This window comes from Dama dama, chromosome 6 (genome assembly GCF_033118175.1).
Source record: "Dama dama isolate Ldn47 chromosome 6, ASM3311817v1, whole genome shotgun sequence".
Taxonomy (NCBI): Eukaryota; Metazoa; Chordata; class Mammalia; order Artiodactyla; family Cervidae; genus Dama; species Dama dama.
In genome coordinates, this window is record NC_083686.1 from 477832 (window position 1) to 501321 (window position 23490).

Here is a 23490-nt window from a genome sequence, read left to right on the forward strand (position 1 = left end):
CTGATTCCTCTGCCTTTTCAGAATCCAGCTTGAACATGTGGAAGTTCACGGTTCATGTACTGTTGAAACCTGGCTTGGAGAATTTTGAGCATTACTTTGCTAGCGTGTGAGATGAGTGCAATTGTGTGGTAGTTTGAGCATTCTTTGGCATTGCCTTTCTTTGGGATTGGAATGAAAACTGACCTTTTCCAGTCCTGTGGCCACAGCTGAGTTTTCCAAATTTGCTGGCATATTGAGTGCAGCACTCTCACAGCATCATCTTTCAGGATTTGAAATAGCTTAACTAGAATTCCATCACCTCCACTAGCTTTGTTCGTAGTGATACTTCCTAAGGCCCACTTGACTTCACATTCCAAGATGTCTGGCTCTAGGTGAGTGATCACACCTTCGTGGTTATCTGGGTCATGAAGATTTTTTTTGTACAGTTCTGTGTATTCTTGCTACCTCTGCTTAATATCTTCTGCTTCTGTTAGATCCATACCATTTCTGTCCTTTATTAAGCCTATCTTTGTATGAAATGTTCCGTTGGTATCTCTAACTTTCTTGAAGAGATCTCTAGTCTTTCCCATTCTATTGTTTTCCTCTATTTCTGTGCAATGATCACTGAGGAAGGCATTCTTATCTCTCTTTCATATTCTTTGGAACTCTGCATTCAAATGGGTATATCTTTCCTTTTCTCCTTTGCCTTTCGCATCTTTTCTTTTCTCAGGTATTTGTAGGGCCTCCTCAGACAACCTGTTGTGGGGCCCCACCCTAATTACCCCCAAACCTGACTATCCCCAAGGGCCCAGCCCCAAATACCATTCTATGGAGGCTAGAGCTTAATCAGTGGGAAAATCAGTGTTGTTGAAGCTACCTGGCTTCTGCACTTTGTGTGGGAACCTAGGCGAGCGGCGGAATACAGAGAGCTGCCAGGTGTCTCAACAATTCTTTTTATAATTTTATTTATGTTGTTTTATTTTTGACTGCTCTGTACAGGCTTTCTCTAGTTGCAGTGCACAGGCCCCTCATTGCGGTGGCTTCTCTGGCTGCGGAGCACGGTCTCCAGGTGCGTGGGCTGCAGTAGTTGTTGCAGCACACCGGCTTAGTCGCCCCAGGGCATGTGGTTCCCAGACCAGGGATGGAGCCCATGTCCCCTGCATTGGCAGGCAGATTCCCATCCACTGCTCCGCCAGGAAGTCCTCTCCCAACGCCTTGTCTTAAGTCCCACTGCAGGTCCTTCTGTTGCTGCTCAGGCTCGGGGGCGTGTGGGGGGTCGTCTGCTGTCGTGCTTACCACTCAGTCCCACGCCAGCAAGCTTGAGTGTTGGCCCCAGACTTTGGCTGTTAGAGAAAATACTTCTGCGAACATTCTCATCCACGTGTTTGGACACACACGTACACATGCCCATGTGTCTGCTGAAGTAGAACATGCTGTATTCACTTCTAGAAGATAGTCCCAAACAGCCTTCCAAAAATTCACACAAAAATAAAGGTTCATGCTTCTAGCTGCGGTGCAGGAGCCTTGCCAAGTCCGGGCACCGGCAGCCTTTCTGGTAAGGTGCAGAGCGTCCACGTGGCTCTGGCTCTCGCCGTGTGGCATGGCAAGGGAGGCCTGCACCTCGCAGGACCTCCGTCCCATCTGCAGCACCTCCTGTGGGGCGCGCTTAGATGCCTCACTCACCTTCTATTCAGTCCTTTTCTTATTGATGTGTAGGAGTTCTTTATATATTCTGGAGATAGCTCTTCTATTGGTTACAGTCAGTTCTCAACATTCTCAAAGCTGTTCTCTATGTGGTCTCCAGGAACTCTGACTCACCTTTCCTGGGTCATAGCGTTCTCCCCGATGCGAGCGTGCTGTCGGTGGCTCGGCTGCACGGACCCCGCGGGCAGCACCATCGCGCGGCCTGGATGGAGCCCACCCGGTACATGGGCTCCCCCGTGGGGCCCGTCTGGCCTCCTGTGAGCAGGTCACTGGGTGTGACAAGCTCTCGGCAGGGCCAGGAAAGCCACAGAGTCACCCCTAGAAGCACGAGAGTAGAAACGTGCACCGCGGGGGCAGGAAGCTGGCTCTTCCGGGGAGGGGGCGGGGGGGCACGTGCATCAGCGGTGCCCTCGCAGGCCCCCCAGTGCCAATGGCGTGGACAAGCGTGGCCTCGCAAGCAGGTGGGCTCGCAGAGACAGGACCTGGGAATATGGGGAGGGGCCACGTCTGCACCCTCCCCTCACCTGGCTGGCCTTCTACCCGCTCAGTGGTGAGCGGCCTGTGTTTCCCTCTCAGCCAGTCGGTCAGCCTTTGCCTTCTGGGGAGGGCCTCTGCGTCCTGCTTGAGCACTGCCCACACCGAGGCTGCCACGTGCCCAAGTCCCAGGAAGAGGGCAGTGCGGTGCGAGGCGCGTCACCACACGGCCAACACGTGACCGGGTCAGTGTGGGGCTGGGCCTGCCCAGGTTCCGGGTAGCCTGAAGTCAATGGGACCCTAACTCAAAAAAGGCAAAATCGTTTTGATAAAATTAGGAACATACTTATTCAGAATGAGAGGGAAAAAATCATAACAAATCAACACGTAAAAAACCAAGAAATGGCACACAACATCACAAAATCTAGAAAAAGACAACTTTTACTCATAACTGCCTGCTACCCCACTGTGATTCTTCTCTCATCTACAGTTTAAAAGTGTTTTTGGCTGCACTGGGCAGCTTACAGGATCTTGGTTGTCCAACCAGGGATTGAGCCCTGGCCCTGGACAGTGAAAGCTACGGGTCTTAACCACTGGACCACCAGGGAATTATGTCAGCTGCATTTTCTTATTGTCTTTCTTTATAACAGTATCATAGTCCAGGGAGAAAAGAGAGAGATAATTTAGTTCCTGTGGCATAACTGATCAGAAAACAGTGATGGTGGCTTTTTGGGTTTATTTGCATATTTATTTTTGGTTGTGCTGGTGTTTGCCCTGTGCTCTGCCTTTCCTGGTTTTGAGGAGCAGGGGACACTCTCTAGCTGCAGCTCGTGGCTTCTCATGGTGGGGGATCAGTTGTGGAGTAGGGCTCTAGCAGCTCCGGAGCTCTGGGTCAGGAGTCGCGGCCCACAGGCTTCAGTCACTCCGAGGCATGCATTATCTTCCAGACAAGGGCTCAAACCCAGATCCCTGCGTTGGCAGGTGGATCCTTATCCACTGTACCACCAGGGGAGTCCTGTGGCTGCTATTTCACAAGAGTTTCTGCTTGACGAGTCATTGCTGGTTGTATCATATGAACAGTTAGGACTGCTGAAACACCTGGAGAGAACTTGGTTAGCTTCTCTCATCTGTAAGCTGGGAAGCCTCAGGGCTGCGTCCTTTCCTTGGGTCGTGACTAATCTAAATGACCCGGCCGATCTGACAGAGCTCCTTACGTTATGTCCTTGTCACTGGCCATCAGGGACCACAGTATCTTGTGGATGTCAGTATTTCCTGTTAAGTCAGGGGATGTTTAATCCTCTCCCAAAGCTGGTGTGATTCACGCCTTCCTGCTGGGCAGCTGTGATAGGAGTTCCTGGAAGCTGTTTTCTGCTCCAGGATGTCTGGCCGTGACTTCCCAAGCAAGTGGCTTCCCCACTGACCCCCAACTGATGTTCCCACAACCAACTTCCCCTTGGCCAGACCCCCAGAGTGCCCCCCAGGATCACTCCAGCCAGAGGGAAGCGTGACGGGGCACCCGAGAGAGTGTGGGAACTACTGTGGTCACGTTGCCTTCATTTAGCAAGTTTTTAAAAAAATATTTTTTTATTGAAGGATAATTGCTCTACAGAATTTTGTTGCTTTCTGTCAAGCCCAACGTGAATGAGCCGTAGGGATACATCTGTCCCTCCCTTTTGAGCCTCCCTCCCGTCTCCCTCCCATCCCACCCCTCGGGTTGATACAGAGCCGCTGTTTGAGTTTCCTGAGCCACACAGCAAAGTCCCGTTGGCTGTCTACTTTACATATGGCGTTTAGCACGTTTTGCAAAGCCTCGTGGGCATGTGGCCAAGGCCCTGGGTGAACCAGGCCGCCGCGTGGACCCTCCCTGGGTGTCTCTGTCCCTCTTTGCCCACTGCCACGCAGTCCCACTGCGCCGGTGTCACGGTCCAGTCCCGGCCAGCAGGAGCCCCTGTGTGTGTTAAGGCTGTGGGCAGGTCTGCGTTCCCGCCCAGTGACTGAGCCCTGTTCTCGGCACTCTGGAGCCCGTGGCCCCTTCCTTCGTCGTCAAGAGCCTCAGCACGACATCTCTGTTCAAAGCTTTGTGCCCAGGGTTTGTTTTAATCACATGTGGTAAAGTGATGGGGACACTGCCTGTGGATGAAGAATTTATTATTCACGTTGCTTGAGAGAAGGGGCGGCACGTCCAGAGTAGAGGTTTGGGTCAGGAGGCAGAAGTGAAGAAAGCGTGGCCCAGAACCTTCGCGGGGGTTGGCAGGAAGGAGTGGTGTGCAGCACAGGACCATGGAGGAAATTCAGGACTGGGTGGCTTGAGTGATCCGGGCAGGCCTGAGCACCGGGGCAGCCCCTGGTTGTCCAGTGCCAGCCTGGGGGTGATGGGGGGGGCATATTGAGGCACCGCGTGCGCACAGGTGAAGGGGCCGACTGGGGTGAGGGCTCTGGACCCACCCGTCTGGGGAGGGGCGCAGTCCTGGGGGGGGGGGGGGGGGGCGGCGGCTCCAGGACCAAGGCCCCAAAGGCTGGAGCACCGAGAACACAGTGAAAGTGAAAGTTGCTCCATTGTGCAGGACTCTTTGCGACCCATGGGGACTCCCCAGGCCAGAATACTGGAGTGGGGCGCCGTTCCCTCCTCCAGGAAAGAAGAACACAGGAAATAAGCAAAAATCGTCAATGCAGTCAGAGATGGATGGGGGCAGATAAAAGCAAACCGTTCTTAGTTGCTTAGAGATACAGGCCAGGACTCATTTAAGAGAGAAAACAGACTTTTGTTTAAGAGAAAGAAGAGGGGGAAAGACTGCTGGTGCTACTGGCAGAAACCCTGGCCCACTGATCAGCCAGAGACTGTGACGAGAACCCTAACAGAAAAGTGAATGAATGAACAAACGAAGAAGGAGAAAAGACCGAAAGGCAAAAACCAACCTAAGGGCATCAAGGGAAGAATGAAGCCTAATTCAGCCTGTTCTTTTCCCAGGAAAATTTCAGGTGGACGAAAACCACGCCATGCCGCAGTGGTCCCGCTGCTGGGCCCACCCAGAACTCTACAGCCTCTGCAGCAAGGCCTCAGCTGCCAGCAACTAGAACGATTTCCTCTCCCACTGCTGGCGCCACCCCCAGGGCTGCCCAGGGCAGGCCTGGCGCCACCCCCAGGCTGCCCAGGGCAGGCCTGGCCCCGAGCCCACGACCGGAGTCTCAGTGAGGGCGTCCCTGGACTGTGCAAAGGGTGCTAGCGGCCACACCCCGCCTCCCGCCCTGTGACCCCGCTGCCCCTGGCCCTCAGCCCTGGTGATGGAAAGACCCCGAGCTCAGCCCACCAGCGGCAGGGCCTCCAAGTGGCCCATTCCCACGTGATAGGAGTAAGGGACTTTAGGAATCTCTGGTCTCACATGAATACACTGAAATCCCACCTGTCTCCAGGTGCACAAAGGCCACGCATGGGGTCAGGGAGAGCTGGTTCTTTCAGGCTGACACACACACACACCCGGGTCACTCTCACAGCCTGGCCCCAAGGGCGCCCAGAGGGCTGAACTGAGACGCAGACGGGCCTCCTCGGGCAGCCTCCTCCAAACTCCAGTCCAGCAAGTGGGCCTCCAGACGGGTCTCTGTCTCGTTCCAGGCCTTAATCTCCCGTCATTCAAGTGCCTTGGCCAACTCACCCCACGCCAGCTTCTAAAGCTTTCCACTGCCCTTTCCTCTGTTAAAGGGGACACATCCTGCTGCTGGGCACTCGCGACGCCCTGAGCGTGGGATCCTTTAATAATGCTCCTCCCCTTGTGGCCTCCCCACGTGGGCCTGCCTCTTTTTTCCAGGATCTGTGTCCTTTGGTCTAACCGCGCCTGATTAAAACAAGTCCCCAGGACGGAGTTTAGGACAGTCTTCAAGAGGCTTTCTCTTCTGAAGTCCCCACAGGGCCTCTGTTGTGTCAAATCTCCCCCCCACAACCCCGTCTCCCCCCGACAAGGACATTAGGGCCCAGTCAGATAATCCAGGATCATCTCCTCACTGTAAGACCCTTAACTCAATCGCAGCTGCAAAGTCCCTTCAGGGCAGCAGCCCCACTCAGGGAACGGGGTGGCCAGCCGCTCGCGCACTGCCATGCCCCTCGCAACTCCTGGCAACTGTGGTCAGGGGCTTCCGTCTCAGGATCTGTCTCAAGTCTCACAAGCACTCTTGTGTGTGGGCATCGCTCTCCATCGGGTTTGTGGACAACAGACCTTTCTGCCTTCCTTCTATGAGGATGCCTGACCTCCTGGAAGGACACCAGTTATCACCAACGAGGGTCAGTGGTGACGACCGTCCTCAGAGCTGGACCCTCAGAATCGTCTCTTTTGACCTCATCTCAAAGCATACTTTTTGCTGGATTTAAACGACCTGGCTGACAGTGACTGACTTTGTTTTCCTTTCCTTTCTGTTGGCTCTGGTAGCTTCTGCTGGAAGGCCAGTGCTCCTTCTTGCTGTTTGGCTCTTTGAGGTAATGGGTCCTTCCCCCTCTGGCCGCATTGGAGGCCCCCCTCTGGCTGTGCCGTCCGCGCTTCACCTGGACGCTCCTGGGTTCTGCTACCTTTGCCCTTCTCCTCCGGCTATGCAGCTCAGCTCCGTGCAGTGGCTGGATGGTGTTGGTCAACTCTTGGAAAGCGATCAGCTCCTCTCTGTCTTCACCCCAGGGGACAGTGGAAAAGGGTGGACTCCGGGCGGGTTTTGCTGTTGAGGGAGGTCAATGTGGGGGCCAGAGGCCCCTCCCTGAGCCCCGGGACGTCTGGCGGAGGAAGTGAAGTGGCACAGAAACACGCAGTGTATGTGTGTTCAAAGCTTAAATGCTTCACCACTGACCCCACCTCCCCCCACACATGGACCAGGCTGCCCAGCTGTCCACAGAGATGTCCACTGCACTTCTCAAAAGCAGCGTAGACCCCGGACCACCCCAGTTGCTTTACAACAGCTCCTCTTTCAGAAAACCACAAGTCCCCACGCTGCTCCGGCCAAATTTCTAAGGGCCACCAACCCACCTTCCAAATGGGTCCACATCTGGTCACCTCCCCGCACTGTCCAGTCTTCGCTGTTTCAGCCATGGAGCAACCACCCCGCCAGAGCGTTAGGCTACTTCCCGGCCCGCGGGGCGCCCTTCCGAAGCCCTGACACGACCGCCAAGAGCTTTCCAAGAGCGGCCCGGTGCCCGCTGAGCGGGAGGGGATGGAGGGGTCCGGTGCCCGCTGCCGGAGGGGACGGAGGGGCGCACACGGCCGGGAGGGGCTCCAGACGGGGGAGCAAGGCACTGCCCTCGATCTGGAGGCGCGCTCCAGCTTCCAGGCCCGGCCCGCAGTCCCAAGCCCACCGCCCGGGACCGTCCCCACCCGCCCCTCCTGGCCGCGCTCCGGCCCCGCCCCGGCCACCACGGCCGCCCCCCAGCTGACCCCGCCTGCCCGGGTCCAGCCGAGGTCCCTCCCCGCGCCGGCGGTCACGTGGCGCGCGACCCGGAGGCGGAACCGGACGGCGGGGCGTGGACCTCGGCTCGCAGAGCGCGGAGCGCAGAGCGCCCGGGGCGTCTGCAGGGATTGGGGTGCGCCAGCCCCGCGCCCCCGCCATGCGTCCCCCGCGCCCCTCCGGCGCGCTGCTCGCCATCCTGGGCACGCTTTGGGCGGCGGCGCTCGCGGCCGCCGAGGCCCCACACCTGGTGCGCGTGGACGCGGCCCGCGCGCTGCGGCCCCTGCGGCCCTTCTGGAGGAGCACCGGCTTCTGGTGAGCTCCGCGCGGGGACACCGAGGTCGCGGCGGCCCAGCTAGCGCCTGCCCGCCCGCGCGCTCCTTCCAAATGGCCCGCAGCCTCGCGCCCCGCCCCGGACCTGCGGGGCCCCTTGTCGCAGCTGGAGCAGGTGCCCCGGAGTGAGGGGGGCCGCGGCTCCCTCCTTCCTTTCAGGCCCACCCTCAAGGTGGGGCTCTCCTCTCTGTCCGCTGGCCCCGCAGAGCTTTGCCAGCTGAGTAGCTGCCCCTGCAGTCAGGGCCCCGGGGTGGTCCCCAGTGTGCCTGGTCTCCCCCAGGAGTCTGAAGAGCCTGGGGGCTGCCCAGGACACCCCAGGCTGCAGGAGGGTCTGTGGCCTAAGACCGTCTCAAGGGGGCAACCCCAGCGTGTCACCTGTACCCATGCGGGGTGTCCCTAGTGGCCTCTGCCAGGCTTGGAGCTGACATCTCCCTGCCGGTGGAGCAGGGCTTAGCGTGGGTATGTGGTCTCCCTGGGAACTCTTGACCCCCATAAACCTGAGGCTTAACCCAGTCCTGGCAGTAGGGACCGGTTTATTATGTCAGGGGCAGTAAAATTCACGGGCAGAAAGGTACACCCCATCCCTTCCCTGGGTTTGTAGGTGCGGCGTATGTGAAGGCTGTTCCATGAGCCCCTCTCCTGGGGACTGATGGCTCCACTCCCCCCGTTTTGTGTCCAGTCCCCCACTGCCGCATGGCCAGGCCGACCGGTATGACCTCAGCTGGGATCAGCAGCTCAACCTGGCCTACGTGGGTGCCGTTCCTCACAGCGGCATCGAGCAGGTTCGGACCCACTGGCTGCTGGACCTCATCACGGCCAGGTGGGTGACAAAGGGGCTGGGCCGCTGGGCAGAGCCCGTGGGGGAGGTGCGGACAAGACTGAGAGGAGGACAGCGCAGCACGGGCCCTGACGGGGGCACAGGGAGCCAATGCCCTTCTGCTTCTCGGCAAAGACCCCCTGCCTTGCTGGAAGCCAGCCTGGAGGCACAGCTGGACCCCGCAGCGGCAAGTGGGCACTCTTGCTCTGCTCGGGCTGTGCGGGGTCGCCCCGTCAGGCCCAGGCTGCAGTCATGTTGGTCCCATCTGCCTTTGGCCCTGCCAGGCCCAGAGGGGCTGAGGTACACGGTGTGAGAGACACTTGGGTGTGTGCAGTCTGGGGTTTCCTAGACAGAGACTCTCACGTCCCTGGCCAGAGCTGCCAGCTCTCACCAGGGGGGTGGGGGCTGGCAGGTCAAAGGACCTATGTCCTTTTGGCACCTTGGATGCCAGGTGACTGCCTCAGGGTCCTCCGAGTAAGACAGGACGCCAAGTGTCAGACTGGCTCCATGTACTGTGGGCACGCAGCACTGTGCCCAGCGTGACACTGGGGCCGCGTCTGGCTCGGGGTGCAGTGTGGGTCCTCGTGTGTGTCCAGTGTGGCCCTCAGTCCCGTTTGGGATCCCCGGCTTCTCTAGGTTAGAGGAACCAGGCAACGGAGGGTGGCCGTGGTGGGCAGTGGGTGTGGGGGCTGGCCGCAGGCGCTGGCTCCGCTAGAGGATGGAGTTGGCGGCCGCCAGCTCCTGGTGGCGAGCGCGGGCCGCCTGCACGGCACAGTGCACGCTGGGGAACAGCTGCCCGTCCTCGGCCGCGTCCCCCGGGTCCTCCCCGAGGAAGCCGCCTCTTCTCAGCATGTCTGTTACCGAGGGGTTGCAGCAGGCCAGGAGCAGGCTGATGCCCAAGGCCCCGTAGTCTCGATGCAGCTCCTGCAGCGTGGCCAGGCCAGCCACGTCCAGGAACAGCAGCGGGGCACAGTCGATGACCACCGCATGGAAGCGGGTCACTGCGGGCACCAGCGAGGCCGTGCCACTCCCAGAGCTCGGGTCCCTGCCCCCCACGGGGTCTCCCTCGCTGGCCCCCACCCCGGGGCCCCTCTCCTTCCTCCTGGCGACCACGTAGCCCACGTCCAGCCCCGTGAGGCTGTACAGTGACTGCAGGAAGAAGTCCTTGTTGGCGTAGTAGAGCGGCCCCATGAAGCGGAACACCTGCACGCCGGGCTCAGGGGCCAAGCCCTCGAACTCTGCCGGGTCTCCGTAGAAGCTGGAGCCCCCAGCGCGGGCGAGCAGGGCGGTGCGCGGGCGGCGGGTGCGGCCGGCCAGGCTGAGCAGCGAGAGCAGGACGCCGGCCAGGAGCCCAGCCTCGGTGCTGACCAGCACGCAGGTGGCCGCCGTGGCCACCCAGACCAGCGCGTCGGCGGGGCTGAGCCGCCACAGGCGCGGGATGTCCCGCACCTTGCGCAGGGCCCCACGCAGGCTGACCACGATGACGCAGGCCAGCACGCTCCGCTGCAAGTCCCGGAACAGCGGCGCCAGCACCAGGAGCACCAGCAGCACCACGGCGGCGCTAACCACGCTGGACAGCTGCGTGCGGCAGCCCGTGGCCGTCTTCACCAGGCTCTTGGCCAGGGCGGCGCTCGTGGCGAAGCAGTGGAAGAAGGCAGGCAGCACGTTGCAGCAGCCCACGGCCAGCAGCTCCTGGTTGGCGCGCACAGCATAGCCATGGCTGCGGGCAAACATCTCCGCCAGCGAGATGGAGAAAGCGGAGCCCACGAGGGCCAGGGAGGCAGCGTCCAGTGCCACCCGCCACATCAGCCCCAGGTCTGGCACCCGAGGCGCCACGAAGCCAGTGGGGATGTCACCCGCCACGCTAGAGCCGAAGCGCTCGTGGAACTGCCCGAGGTGGGACACAAGCGTGGCCACCACGATGACCAGCAGCTCGGCAGGCAGCGGCACCCTCAGGCGGTGCTGGAAGCGGTCCGAGAGCTCCTTGGCGGCCAGCAGCACGGCCAGGCACACGGCACTGGTGAGCACATCGCACAGGTTGGCCTGCCCAGCGCCACGCAGCAGACTCAGCCATGTGCTGACCACCAGGCCCGGCCCCCGGTGCCGCGGGACCTGCACACCCAGCAGGTGCCGGAGCTGGGAGGTCAGGATGGTCACCGAGGCCCCCATGGCGAAGCCGTCCAGCAGCGGCTGTGAGAGGAAGGTGGACACGAAGCCCAGCCCGAGGATGCCCATGAGAACCTGTGGATGGAGCATGGCCGGGGCTGCAGGTGGATAGCCCCACTCCCGCCCTCGCACCGCGTGTCTCCCTTGGGGCCCCCACGTGAGGCGGCCTGCACACGCATGTGCGCACACAGGCCCAGCAGACACTGGAGCGCCTGCGTGGCTGCAGGGCTCAGCATGGTCTCACACACGTGGACTCTGGGCGTCAGAAGGCAGCGCCACCCACCTCCCAGGAGAGCTGAGGGCAGGGACTGGGGTGGCCTTTGGGAAGAGGTGATGTGGAGTAGGTGTCCTGGTCCGAGGAGGCCTTGGGAAGGCAGGCAGGCCCCAGGGTCCCAATTGGGACAGGAAGCCAGGGGGCCTTGGGGCCAGGTGGGGCAGTGGGGCATGCCTGGGCCCAGAGCCACAGCCCGTGGCCGTCCGGACAGGCTCCCTGTGTGGGCGCGGGTGCAGCACCTCACCTGGTAAACCCCAGCCACCAGCGTGAGGGCCGTGGCCACGCGGATGGCATAGCAGTCCCGCCCGCAGTCCTGCAGCTCAAGCACTGGCACGGTGGCTGAGTCGTTGAGACTGCTGCGGTTGGCCCCGGGCCCCGGGCCGTCCTGGGAGGGGTCGAAGCCAGCCAGCAGGAGCTCACGGTCCACCACCTGGCCCACCATGAGGCAGAGCAGGCTGAAGATGCCCACGGAGACGTGGCGCGAGGTGCCCATGAGGAAGTAGATGAGGTTTGCAAAGAAGGACGTGTAGAGGCTGTAGATGGGCTGCAGCCCGGCCAGCAGCGAGTAGGCGATGGCTTGCGGCACCAGGATGATGCCGATGACCAGCCCGGACATGACATCGCCCGCCAGTGCTTCCCGGGGCCGGTACCCGCGAAGCCAGCAGATGGCAGGGAACAGGGCCTGCAGCTGCGCCCAGGCGCCCTGCAGGCTGCAGGCGCAGCTCCGCCGCAGCCCAGCCTTCAGGGCCTCGCGCAGGCCCGAGGGCGGCGGGAGGCGCCGACGGACCAGCACCAGCTGCCCACCCTGCTCCGTGTTCTCGGAGGATGCTTCCATCGTGGGGCCCCGGGCCCCCTGGGAGAACCTGCAAAGTGGGTGGAGTTGGGTGTCACCGTCGGGGAGGCCAGGCTGTCAGGGTCAGGGGGCCTCGGAGCCAGACGCGCAGCCGGACCGGACCCCCTGTGCCCACGCAGCGCCAGTGGCCTGCGCCCACACCAGAGGCCACTCCGCCCGCTGTCTAGACACCTGGCCTGCGCCAGCAGCTGCAGCCCCACAGAGGCCAGAGCCCCAAGTCCGCGCTGCAGCAGCTCCTGCTGCGGCCCGGTCCTCAGGCAGACCTGAACGTGCAGTGCATCTGGGGGGCAAGTGGGGCGTTGCGCCCACCAGTGAGTCCTGGGCGGCAGCCCCCTTTCCCAGCGTGAGTTAATGCTGCTGAGTTCTGGCTCAGGCCCCACGGGCACCGTGGGAAGCGCGTGCCAACCATCCTCGCAGTCCAGAGGGCAGCCTGCCGCCTGGGCCCAGCCCGACCTGCCACCTGCTCAGTGAGCACCAGGGCACTGTTCACAGCTGCACTGAGGGCCCTCCGGCCTTCCGCTCTTGACGTCCCCCTCATGACGGTCTCTGCCCACTCAGAGCCTGGTCACCCGAGCACAGTGCACACGGGCCTGGGACCCGGGGCCTGGGGGCGGCCTTGCGTGAGGAGGACAGGTGCAGGCCCAGGCCTGCCCTTCGGGGCACCACACGGGGATCCCTGGACACCCTGAGCTCAGCCAGAATTCTCGGGTCCAGGGGCGTCGGTTGAGAACTGTTTGAATGCCTGGGAGCGCACAAAAGAGACCTCGGGGTCGGGCCTTGCCACTCTCCAGATGGGGTGCTGACCTCTGCTGTGGCCAGGTGGGCCAGAGCCCTGCTGTCCTGCAGTGGGCCCCAGGGGACTCTTACCTGAGGGACCCCCTCCCAGGCTCCGCGGGTAGTTCAGGCCTGGCGCGTCTGTCCCGGGACCCTCTGGCTCAGTCCGCGGGTGGGGCGTGCGGCGGTGGGCTCAGGCTGAGCTGGCCCACGCTGACCAGCGGTCAGTGGTCTGTGCTCAGCATCTGACTGCCCAGCTTGCTGGGCTTGCAGTTAAATCATTTACTCCAGAGACTGCTGAGTCACAGGTTTCCCCAAGATGAGTGTTACCTGAGTGGCTAATCCCGGGAGTTGTTCTATAATCAGAGGCTCAGAGAATGACAATTGTGTGGGCCTTTCATAAGCTTCCAGTCTTCCCCGGGAGTGGGGCTGCAGGTGCGGACAGAGCGGCTAGGGTGGGGGCGGGGGTAGCCAGCGGGTGAGCTCTTGGCTCGGGGCCAAGTCCACGGCTTCCAGGACCTGGAACGTGGGCAAGGGTGGGGGTCTGCGGGAAGGATGTGTCCCCCAGCATCGTCCCTGGATGTCCTGTTTTCCAGGAGTTGGGTCTGGTCTGTGCCGGAGCTGGCTGGGCCCCAGGCAGATGCGGCCCAGCTTCTGCTCTGGGTCGCAGACTCCAGGGTTGCCTGTATGGGGATCCAATAACCAGCCGAGCGTGTCCTTCCTGCCCGGGGTTAGTGGGGGGAGGGGGGGCCTTGGGTCTGCCCTCTGGAGCCCAACCCGCTGGCTCTCAGCCAGGTGCTGACCCTGTGTTGAGGGCGGGTGCCTGGCCTCACCACACCTCAGTCCGCTCCTCCAGGGTGGTGGTACCTGCATCTCGGGGCCAGTGGGAAGGTAAATGGTCGGCTTAGAGAACTACCCTCATGTCCCACGCACAGTAAACTGAGTGTGCTGCTGCTTTAAAGGTTACTCAACCTCAGTTCTCCCACCTTGAAAAGGAACATGTGGGTGTCTGAGGGGCAACGTGGGGAGAGGAGACCGTCTCCTGGGCCGTGAGTGTCCTCCACCCCGGGGCGCGGGCCGGGGTCGCTGTGATGGGGCTGCAAGGCAGAGCTGGCCTGGGCCCGCTGTCCCCCGAGGCCCCAGGTGGGGGGCGGGCAGAGATCTCTGAAGGTTCCTAACACACTCGGCCTTACTCTGGGACCTTCCTCCAGAGCCCCCTGAAAGGTGTATCCTGTTCTCATATCCACAGCCTGGCTGGGGAAGACTGGGGCCCCATTTGGGGGCAAAGATGGGGGCGGAACCCCAGGATGGGCGGGGGAGCGCCTGAGAGTGAGAGGTCTCCCCACCCCCGCAGAAGCGGGCAGTGTGGTCAGTGCCCAGGCCCCACTGCTCAGCTCCAGACACAATCCTTGTCCTTGAGGACTCTGCCAGAGCCTGGACCACCCCAGTGCCCCCCACCCACCCCTCAGCGCGCCCCCCCAACCCCAGCGTGCCCCCCACCCCCCAGAGTCCTAACCAGGGCCCACTCGGCCCTAGCGGGGAGCTGTTTGCCCAAGGATGTGGTTTATTTACAGGAGCCACTGGCCAGTGAGCAGGCAGGATGATTCACAGCTGCCCAGGGGCAGATAAGAGTCCTCTCTGGGCTGGAGAGAGTGTAGCCACCGGGTCACAGTGCTTATCTTATCTTCCAACTGGCTACCAGTAGTGTGGGAACTGCCACGTGGGCAGAGGTGGAGCTGGGGGCCTCAGCCTGGGGAAGAGGAGCTCCGCCCACCCTGGGAGTCTCCTTGGGTGGGGGTAAGGCCCAGGCTGTGCACAAGGGGAGTTCCTGAGTGCGGGGAGGGGCGGTGGTGGGATGTGATGGGCCAGGGAGCTGGTGCAGGGAGGGGAAGGGAGGGGAGCCTGGAGGCAGGAGGGCGTTCTGGGGACCGACCACATGTGGAGCACCGTGCTGGGGGCTGGGCAGGTGGAGACGCTCTGGGAGGGCTGTCCTTCGGGCTGGCCTGGCTGTCTTGGTGGTGGGGTCGGGCCTTCTACTCCCCCAGCCCCTGCGTCTAAGCAAGTGAGGAGATACAGCTGAGGCTTCATTCCTGTTCTTGGAGAGACCGGCAGGACCCGGGGGGGCCTGAGCCGTGCCCCCATCTGCCCCCTGTGCTTTGAGGCCTATGTTCTTTGCTGTCGTCAGAGAGGGAACACAGGCACCGCCTTGGGGCCCGGGGCCTTGCTGGCTGAACCCCACTGCAGACTTTTCTGAGCGGGCAGGAGACAGCAGGGCCCTCGCGCGTGGCTGGCCCGCAGAGGGCACGGGATCTCCCGCGCCTCGGCCTGCGGGAACCGCTCTCCGTTTGCCTCCTCCAATCCTGTGCACACAGTTGTTTCTTTATTGGTGGTCCTTAAATTACCGTCTCCATAGCTGAGTTCACGTATTTGGAAAGGAGCTTTGTATCCCACGGCACGTGAGAAGAGCCAGCCCATCCTCACCTCCAGGGCGCAGCTCGCGGTTCCTCTCCCGCCCGCCCAGTCGGCCTGGCGGCCCCCTCGCAACCCCAACCCGGACCGCACTTCCCGGCCTCAGCGCTGGGCGCTCTCTGCCCCGCCCCGCGCACTCGCCCACGCCGGCCCTGCGCGTCCCACCCGCACCGAGCAGGGGCGGCCTGCGCTCCCGCCGCGTGCATTTCCACACATGCTCTGCCCCTTGCCCCCGCCACGAGTGCGACCGCACCCCGCACCGCCCCCCAAGCCGAGCAGCCCCGGCCCCACCCTGCGCCCCCGCCTGCCCGCGCATCCCTTCCCGCACCAGCAGAGGAGCACCCCCACCCGGCGTCCCCACTCTTCCACGAGCGAGGCCTGGGCCCCGCCCCGCGGACGCGAGCACTCACCGGGCATGGGCACCGCCCGCCGGGTCCTCGCGGCGCATGCGCTCGGGCAGAGGGGCCGGGGGTGGGCTCGGCGCCGCCCGGCTGGCCTCCTGCGCGGTGAATGAAGCCGTTCTGCAGCCGCCGCTGTGCGCCAGCCGCGGCCCTGCCCCCTTGCAGGAGCGGAAGGCGACCCCGCCTGTGCCTCCCACCCAGGACTGGCCCCTGTGGGGCGGCAGGGTGCAGAGGCGCTGGGGCGACTGCGTCGGTGACCCCGGCCCCTGCAGGGGGGCGCTGGGCTGGGCTGCGCGCTGCAGCGCTGGCTCAGCCCTCTCGCTGGCTGTGATCGCTCCCATTCCTTCCCTGGGGCGGCTGAGACGGATGGAGACCTGGGCACCACCAGTAGAGCCCGAGGGCCGCCCCTCCGGGATTCTGGGCCCGGGATCCCCCCAGTGTTGGGTCTTTTGGTCCTTGAGGAGCAAGTGTCCCAACCCCCAGGGCATTTCCGGGAGCCGACACCGGACGGGTCAGCGGACTCTCAGGTCCTCTCGGAGTAACGGGCTGGCATCGGCCCTGCGGCTGGGGCTTCCCTAGCGGCACCCTGCTTGCCCGGGACCAGAACGCGGGAACAGCATTTACCCGAAGCCTGCCTCGCTCGCGGGATCCAGAGAGAGAGCCTGGCACCCGCGCCTCAGCGTCACCCACCCCCACCTGCGGGACTTTGGAACCTGTACCTTGCCGCGCATTTAATTTTTACCCTATCGCTTAAGGCTTTTTCCGTTTGCCGCTGATTGTGACCTTTGGAGGGGGGAAGGGGCGGATCACCGCTGCGCACGTGCCGTGGGGCTGGCCCCCCAGAGGCGGGAAGACTGGGCCGGACGGGAGCCGGAGGCACCTGGGTGCGTGGTGGCTCGGCCTTGACTTTGTGTAGAGAAGACTGGGAGGCTGGAGGCCCCGGAGGGAGGTGCTGACTTGCCCAAGCGCTCGCTCTCCGTCCGGGGCTCAGCGCTGGTCAGTCCAGACCGGTGTGAAACAGACCAGAGCAGGTCAGGGCCGGATTCCCCCGGACTTCCCCCTCGCCCCTCCGCTGCCGCCGCCGCTGGGGGCGCAGCTGCACCTCCCGCTGCGATCTGGACCCGGCGGGCCTCAGACCCTCTCTGGTCTGCCCGCCCCGCACGCCTCGGCGTGACCACCGGGCACAGGCTCCCTCGGCCAGCCCCTGAGCCGGGTTCCCCTCCGATGCTCACCTCTGCGCCACACCAGCACGCCAAGGCCCATCTTACTCAGTTTCCCGCTGCCTGCCCCTGCCCGCTGCAGCCACCCCCACCCAGGGCCTCAAGCGAAACCCCTTGGCTGGACTGCCCTCCTAGCTCACCCTAGTCAGCGCGCGCCCTCCACCTCCTAAATCCATCCGCTCCAGCTCCCTCGTGTTACCTCCACACCACCACCCAGAACTGTGGTCTTGGGGTCATTATGTCAGTGTGGGCTCAAAAATGGTAACAAATGTCCCACTCTGGGAGTTGATTATTGGGGGCGGGGGCTGTGTCTGTAGGGCGGCAGGGGTAAATGGGAAAGTCTCTACTTCCCTCTCATTTTGAATCCAAAGTATGCTAAAAAAAATTAAATCTCAAAAACATATGAAGGGAAAAAAAGGGGCTCACATTGCTTCTCAGAGTGGGAAGAGGCAGGGGCGCTGTCCGTGGTGCCTCTCAGAGGGGGAGGGGGCAGGGGTACTGTCCACTGTACCCCGCAGAGGGGGAGGGGGCAGGGGAGCTGTCCATGGTGCCGCTCAAAGGGGGAGGGGGCAGGGGCGCTGTCCACGGTGACTTTTGGAGGGGGAGGGGGCAGGGGCTCTGTCCACGGTGCCTGGAAGAGTGGGGATTGCAGGGGTACTGTGTTCATGGTACCTCTCTGAGTGGGAAGGGGCAGGAGTGCTGTGTCCCCAGTACCTCTCTGAGTGGGAAGGGTCATGGTACTGTATTCATGGTACCTCTCAGAGTGGGAAGGGCTGGGGTACTGTGTTCATGGTACCTCTCTGAGTGGGAAGGGACAGGGGTGCTGGGTCCACAGTACCTCTGAGTGGGAGGGGGCAGTGGTACTGTCCATGGTACCTCTCACAGTGGGAGGGGATGGGGGTACTGTGTCCAGGTTACCTCTCACAGTGGGAAGGGGCAGGGGACCTGTCCATGGTACCTCTCAGAGTGGGAGGGGATGGGGGTACTGTGTCCATAGTACCTCTCACAGTGGGATGGGCAGGGGTACTGTGTCCACAGTACTTCTCACTGTGGGAGGAGGTGGGGTGCTGTGTCCACAGTACCTCTCCAAGTGGGAAGGGCAGTGGTGCTGTGTCCACAGTACCTCTCACAGTGGGAGGGCACAGGGGTCCTGTGTGGCCAGACCCAGGCCCCCGGCCCCAGGAGGTGCAGGATCTGGCAGTGCAGCATCCTGCCAGGCCCACCGCACAGCCTCCCCATTCCTGTGAGCTGTCTTGCTCTCCCTGCCTCCACTTGTGGTACCTTTTCCCAAAGACCTGCCTGCCCCCTCCCACTCTGAGCCCCCTGCTGTTCTGAGCCCCTGAAGGCTTGAGGGTGGGCTTCCAGTACAGATGCACTCATGCATACTAGACTGAGTGACTACTAGGCTCACATACTTATTTTCTCAAAGGAGAAAGGCCAGTTGCGCCTGGAGCCTAGTCCTGCAAGGCGCCCTGCCGGTTCCCGAGCTGCTTGAGTGTGGCTGCCGTTTCAGCCCCTGGACCAGCTCCCCCGCCTGACACTGAGTGTTGTTCCACAGGGGGCTGGCCGGGCAGGGCCTGCGCTACAACTTCACCCACCTGGATCGGTACCTGGACCTTCTCAGGGAGAACCAGCTTGTCCCAGGTAAGCTGCCACGTCGCCCTGGTGCCGCTGGCCTCCCTGTCTCTCCTTGGCCTGGTTCTTCTGGGTCCTCCTGGCTGCCCACTCAGGGCTGCCTCTGTGCCCACCTGGCCACGCCAGGCAGGTGAGCGGTGGGACGCCACCCTCGTTGCTGCAGGCTTTGAGCTGATGGGCAGCCCCTCTGGACGCTTCACTGACTTCGAGGACAAGCAGCAGGTGTTCGAGTGGAGGAATCTGGTCTCTCTCCTCGCCAGGAGATACATCGGTGGGCGGGGCACATGCCCTGTGGGGACCGGGCGGGCACTCCCGGGCAGGTTGCCCTCCATCCCACCCCCACCCCACCTGGTTTTCTCATGAAGTCACCAAGCCAGGGCCTCCTGATGGGGGAGGGTCCGGGCGGTGGGAGGGGGGCGAGGCCCTCGAGCTCCAGGGACCCAGACCCTCCCATCACATCTGAACCTCCCAGCCGTGGTTGCCCCTCCTTGCCCTGGAGGGCTCCATGAGCTGGTGACACCGCCCCAGAGGAGGGGCCCTCTTGCCACAGCGAGGACCCTCTGCAGGTAGGTATGGCCTGGAGCATGTTTCCAAGTGGAATTTTGAGACATGGAACGAACCAGACCACCACGACTTTGACAACGTGTCCATGACCTTGCAAGGTGGGTGGCGGGTCCTGTGGATCCGCGAGGGCTTGGCAGCGGGCCCCTCTGGCCAGGAGGTGTGGACTCTGTGTCCTTCCCGCCCAGGCTTCTTGAACTACTACGACGCCTGTTCCGAGGGTCTGCGAGCAGCCAGCCCGGCTCTGCGCCTGGGCGGCCCTGGAGACGCCTTTCACACGCCGCCGCGCTCGCCGCTCTGCTGGGCCCTCCTGGGGCACTGTAACAACGGCAGCAACTTCTTCACCGGGGAGGTGGGTGTGCGGCTGGACTACATCGCCCTGCACAAGAAGGTAGGCCGGGGACCCCGCCCTTCCGGCCCCGCCCGCGGCCCCTCAGCGGCCCTCCCGAGGTGCTCAGGCAGCCGCTCGCAGGGCGCGGGCAGCTCCATCTCCATCCTAGAGCAAGAGGCGGCGGTCGTGCAGCAGATACAGCGGCTCTTCCCCAAGTTCACGGACACCCCCATTTACAACGACGAGGCCGACCCGCTGGTGGGCTGGTCCCTGCCGCAGCCCTGGAGGGCCGACGTGACCTACGCGGCCATGGTCGTGAAGGTGGGCCCGCCCCCCGGAGTCCCGGGTGGGAGGGGCAGACGCCGCACCGACACGGTCCCAGCCGCCCAGACATCCGCAGGTCATCGCGCAGCACCAGAACCTGCTGCTGGCGAACGCCAGCTCGGCCGTCCGCTACGCGCTCCTGAGCAACGACAACGCCTTCCTGAGCTACCACCCGCACCCGTTCTCCCAGCGCACGCTCACCGCGCGCTTCCAGGTCAACAACACGCGCCCGCCGCACGTGCAGCTGCTGCGCAAGCCGGTGCTCACCGCCATGGCGCTGCTGGCCCTGCTGGGTGAGCGGCGGGCCGCCCCGCAACACCTGCTGCGAGAGGGGGATGTCTCTCTAGGCTAGGAGTAGCCTGTGCAAAGGCCCGCGGGCCAGCGGACCCTGCCGCGGAGCGGGGAGCTCTTCTCTAGCCCCTCCCCGCCCCATTCCTAGCTCACGGGCCGCGGAGGTTGTGCGTGACCTACCCCGGAGGGCGAATGGTGGGAAGCCCGGCCCGGGAGGGCAGAGCGGCCACGACCCCCGTGTTGACCGCCCCTGCGTGCCTGCAGACGGCGAGCAGCTCTGGGCCGAGGTGTCGCGGGGCGGCACGGTGCTGGACAGCAACCACACGGTGGGCGTCCTGGCCAGCGCCCACCGCTCCACTGGCCCGGCCGACGCCTGGCGCGCCACGGTGCTGGTCTACGGGAGCGATGACACCCGCGCCCACGCCAACCGCACGGTCCCCTTGATTCTGAGCCTGCACGGGGTGCCCCCAGGCCCCGGTGAGTAGGGGTCGCGGGGAGGGAACCCCGGCCCTGGGGCGGGCGGGGCCTGGAGGAGACGAGGCGCGGCCCCAGCATCTGGCTCCGCAGAGGTCGTCTTTGTCCAGCTGTACGTGGACAACTGGCTCTGCAGCCCCTACAGCGAATGGCGGCGCCTGGGCAGGCCGGTCTTCCCCTCGGCGGAGCAGTTCCGGAGCATGCGCGCGGCCGAGGTCCGCGGGAGGGGAGGGGAGGGGAGAGGGAGGGGAGGGGAGAGGGAGGGGAGGGGAGGGGAGGGGAGAGGAGAGGGAGGGGAGGGGAGGGGGAGGGGCGCCTCCCGAGGTCCGAGGGTCCCGAGGGCCCGACTCTGTCCCCAGGACCCTGTGGCCGTGAAGCCGCGCCCCTTCCCCAGCAGCGGCCGCCTGACGCTGAGCCCTCCGCTGGCTCTCCCCTCGCTGCTGCTGGTGCACGTGTGCGCGCGCCCCGAGGAGCCGCCGGGCCAGGCGAGTGGCCACTCCCCCGCCCCCCCCACCCCCGGCCCCGACCCCGCCGCCCGCCCGGGGCGCCCCGAGGAGCCACCGGGCCAGGCGGGTGGCCGCTCCCCTGCCCGACCTCGCCGCCCGCCCGGGGCGCCCCGCCCCGCCCCGCCAACCCTCAGCTTCGCTCCCCCAGGTGACTCGGCTGCGTGCTCTGCCCCTGACCCGCGGGCAGTTGCTTTTGGTCTGGTCGGATGAGCGTATGGGCTCCAAGTGCGTGAGTGCGGTCACCGCCCCTACTCCTGCCCCCAGACCCCGCCTCAGCCCCCAAGTCCTCCCCGCTGCAGGGCCCCAGCGCCCCTCGGACCGCCCCCCCCCCCCCCCCCCCCCCGCAGGAGATGTCCGCGTCCCCCACACTCACCTGCCTCCACACATTGGCACCAATGCCCATGACTCTGCACCTGTCTGATGTAGGGTGGGGGCACCTTCAGGGGACCTCTGCCCATGACGCTTGTGGTCCAGCCCTCTCCTCCCAGCCAGAGTGGACATCGCCACTGCAGGGAGAGTGTTCGGGCTCTGCGCCTGACCTTTCTGCAGCCCCCCTGGACCCCAGCCCTGGTCTGACCTCCCCAGGTGCCTGTGGACCTATGAGATCCAGTTCTGCCCAGAGGGTGGGGTGTTCGCTCCCATCAGCAGGAAGCCTTCAACATTTAACCTGTTCGTGTTCAGCCCAGGTGTGCCTGCCACCTCGGCACAGTTCCTAGGGGGAGTGGGGTGGTCCATGGCCTTTCAACACCTGGAGTCTGGGGGGATGAGAGGGGTTCAGGCTGCAGACGAGCATGTACCTCTGTGTCCGCAGACACAGCTGTGGTCTCCGGCTCCTATCGGGTTTGTGCTGTGGACTACTGGGCCCGACCAGGCCCCTTCTCCAGCCCCGTGCGGTACCTGGAGGCCCCTGCCTCTTGAGGGCCTCTGCTGCCCAGCGACTGGGCCTGTGCTGACCGTGAGCCTGGGCGGCCAGGAGCCAGGCTGAGCCCAACTGCCAGCAGCCTGCCAGCCAGTCCTCCCCTCTGCTGGTCCCCTCCCACCCCTCACTCGCCCCCTTAAAGGGCCTTACCGCTCACGGTCTTGGGGACAGCCTTCATGGTGGGCACTGGGACACGCGGCCTAGCTGAGGCACGGCCATCCCCGCCGGCCCACCAGAGGCCTCTGCCCACCCGTGGGAGCCGGGATTCCGCTTGGGTGGGATGCGGACCCCAGGGCCCCACTGTTACCAGTCGCCTCTTTAAAGGCCCCTACTCCAGACAGCACTCACATTCTGAGGTCCTGGGGGTAAGGACGTCAGTGTTTGAACTTGGGGAGGTAGTTTGCCTGCAGCAAGCCCTGAGCCTGTTCTCTGTGGTGGGAACACCACACCCCAGCATTAAAGCAGCCTCTTCTCCACTTGCTGGCTCGGTGGCCTAGGACCCCAATGGTCAGGGTCCCTCTCAGCATCCTGGGAGGGGTACCGGGCTCCCGGGTTCCTTCCTCAGACACCATGCACCCCACCTACCCTCCAGGGAGCAGAGATCACCCCCCGCCCCTCCTTCCGGGCACAGAGCAGTGGCCCAGGCTCCTCAGTCTCCCAGCAGGAGCCCGCTGCCGCCTCGCTGCTGGGAAGAGGGCCCCTCCTTCGGAGACAGTTGTGGCTTCTCGGCCGTCAGCGGGGATTCGGCCCTGATCCCTGGGTCTCACCAGCACGATCAAGCCCCGGCTGTCTCCAGGGGCAAGTCACCATCTCCACTGAGATCGTGGCTAGCGTGCTGTCAGACCGCCCCCAAGCTGCTGGCATGTCCTCACCCTCCGACCATGTTTTGGTCCTTGCTGGTTCGGGGTTGGGCTGGGAGCCGGGCTGAGAGTTCTGGAAGGCCACGTCCTTGGCCCCTGCACAGCCTGCATTGTCCCTGCTGCCGCGGCCACTGCGCGTATGTGCCGTGGAACGGCCCTGGGACGGCAACAAGAGGCTGCCCTGTCTGGCGGTAGGGGTCCCTTCCTGGACCCGTACAGCCTTCCTGCAGGACGCAGCACCCTCTCTGCCCCTCTCCCCAGGTGTTTGTCCCCACGTATCCTGTCTTCGTCATCCTGAGTCTGGCCCGCTGGCTGCCCTGTTGGATGTGTGCCTCGGTCCTGCATGTGCGGAGGCGCTGGTGGGCGTGTGCCCTTGGACCACCCTCCAGGGTCACTGAAGGCTCCCAGAGCGGGCCCACATGCGGGGGGTGGGGGGGAGCCTCCAGGTCACACGTCCTGCTTCCAGACGCATGGGGCCCAGGCTCTGGGACACATGCTGCGGGCATTGGCTTCTCACTGGCCCCAGGGTCGTGTCCCTCGGTCAATGGGGCTGGATCCACCCCGGAGCGGCTTCTCGAGAGCAGAGTCGGCCCTGACTGAGGAGGAGGCGGACGTGGTCCAGGATGCTGGGTCCTGGACCAGAGCACTTGTCGGGGGTCAGCCTCAGATGCTCCCGCCAGCGGGGCCCTTGTGGGCCATCCACCCACGGG

General features: G+C 63.7%; 2 protein-coding genes across 3 annotated transcripts; one reads left to right on the forward strand and one right to left on the reverse strand.

Moving 5' to 3' along the window:
• Positions 1–7653: 7653 nt before the first annotated feature.
• Positions 7654–22396, forward strand: IDUA (alpha-L-iduronidase). Of its 2 annotated transcripts, XM_061145327.1 has the most exons (14): positions 7654–7887; positions 8585–8725; positions 18438–18523; positions 18678–18785; positions 19081–19176; positions 19264–19466; positions 19548–19727; positions 19807–20023; positions 20286–20498; positions 20589–20710; positions 20855–20980; positions 21150–21226; positions 21587–21687; positions 21813–22396. In XM_061145327.1, the coding sequence occupies exons 1-14, from the start codon at positions 7733–7735 to the stop codon at positions 21917–21919; spliced, it is 1932 nt and encodes a 643-aa protein (XP_061001310.1). In that variant the 5' UTR covers positions 7654–7732; the 3' UTR covers positions 21920–22396. The 2 variants fall into 2 exon arrangements, with proteins under 2 accessions (XP_061001310.1, XP_061001309.1); XM_061145326.1 differs by lacking the exon at positions 20855–20980 and having other exon boundaries at positions 7666–7887.
• Positions 8733–11997, reverse strand: SLC26A1 (solute carrier family 26 member 1). The gene is made up of 2 exons (XM_061145325.1): positions 11407–11997; positions 8733–10963 (listed from the first exon to the last, which is right to left on the reverse strand). The coding sequence occupies exons 1-2, from the start codon at positions 11995–11997 to the stop codon at positions 9434–9436; spliced, it is 2121 nt and encodes a 706-aa protein (XP_061001308.1). The 3' UTR covers positions 8733–9433.
• Positions 22397–23490: the final 1094 nt, after the last annotated feature.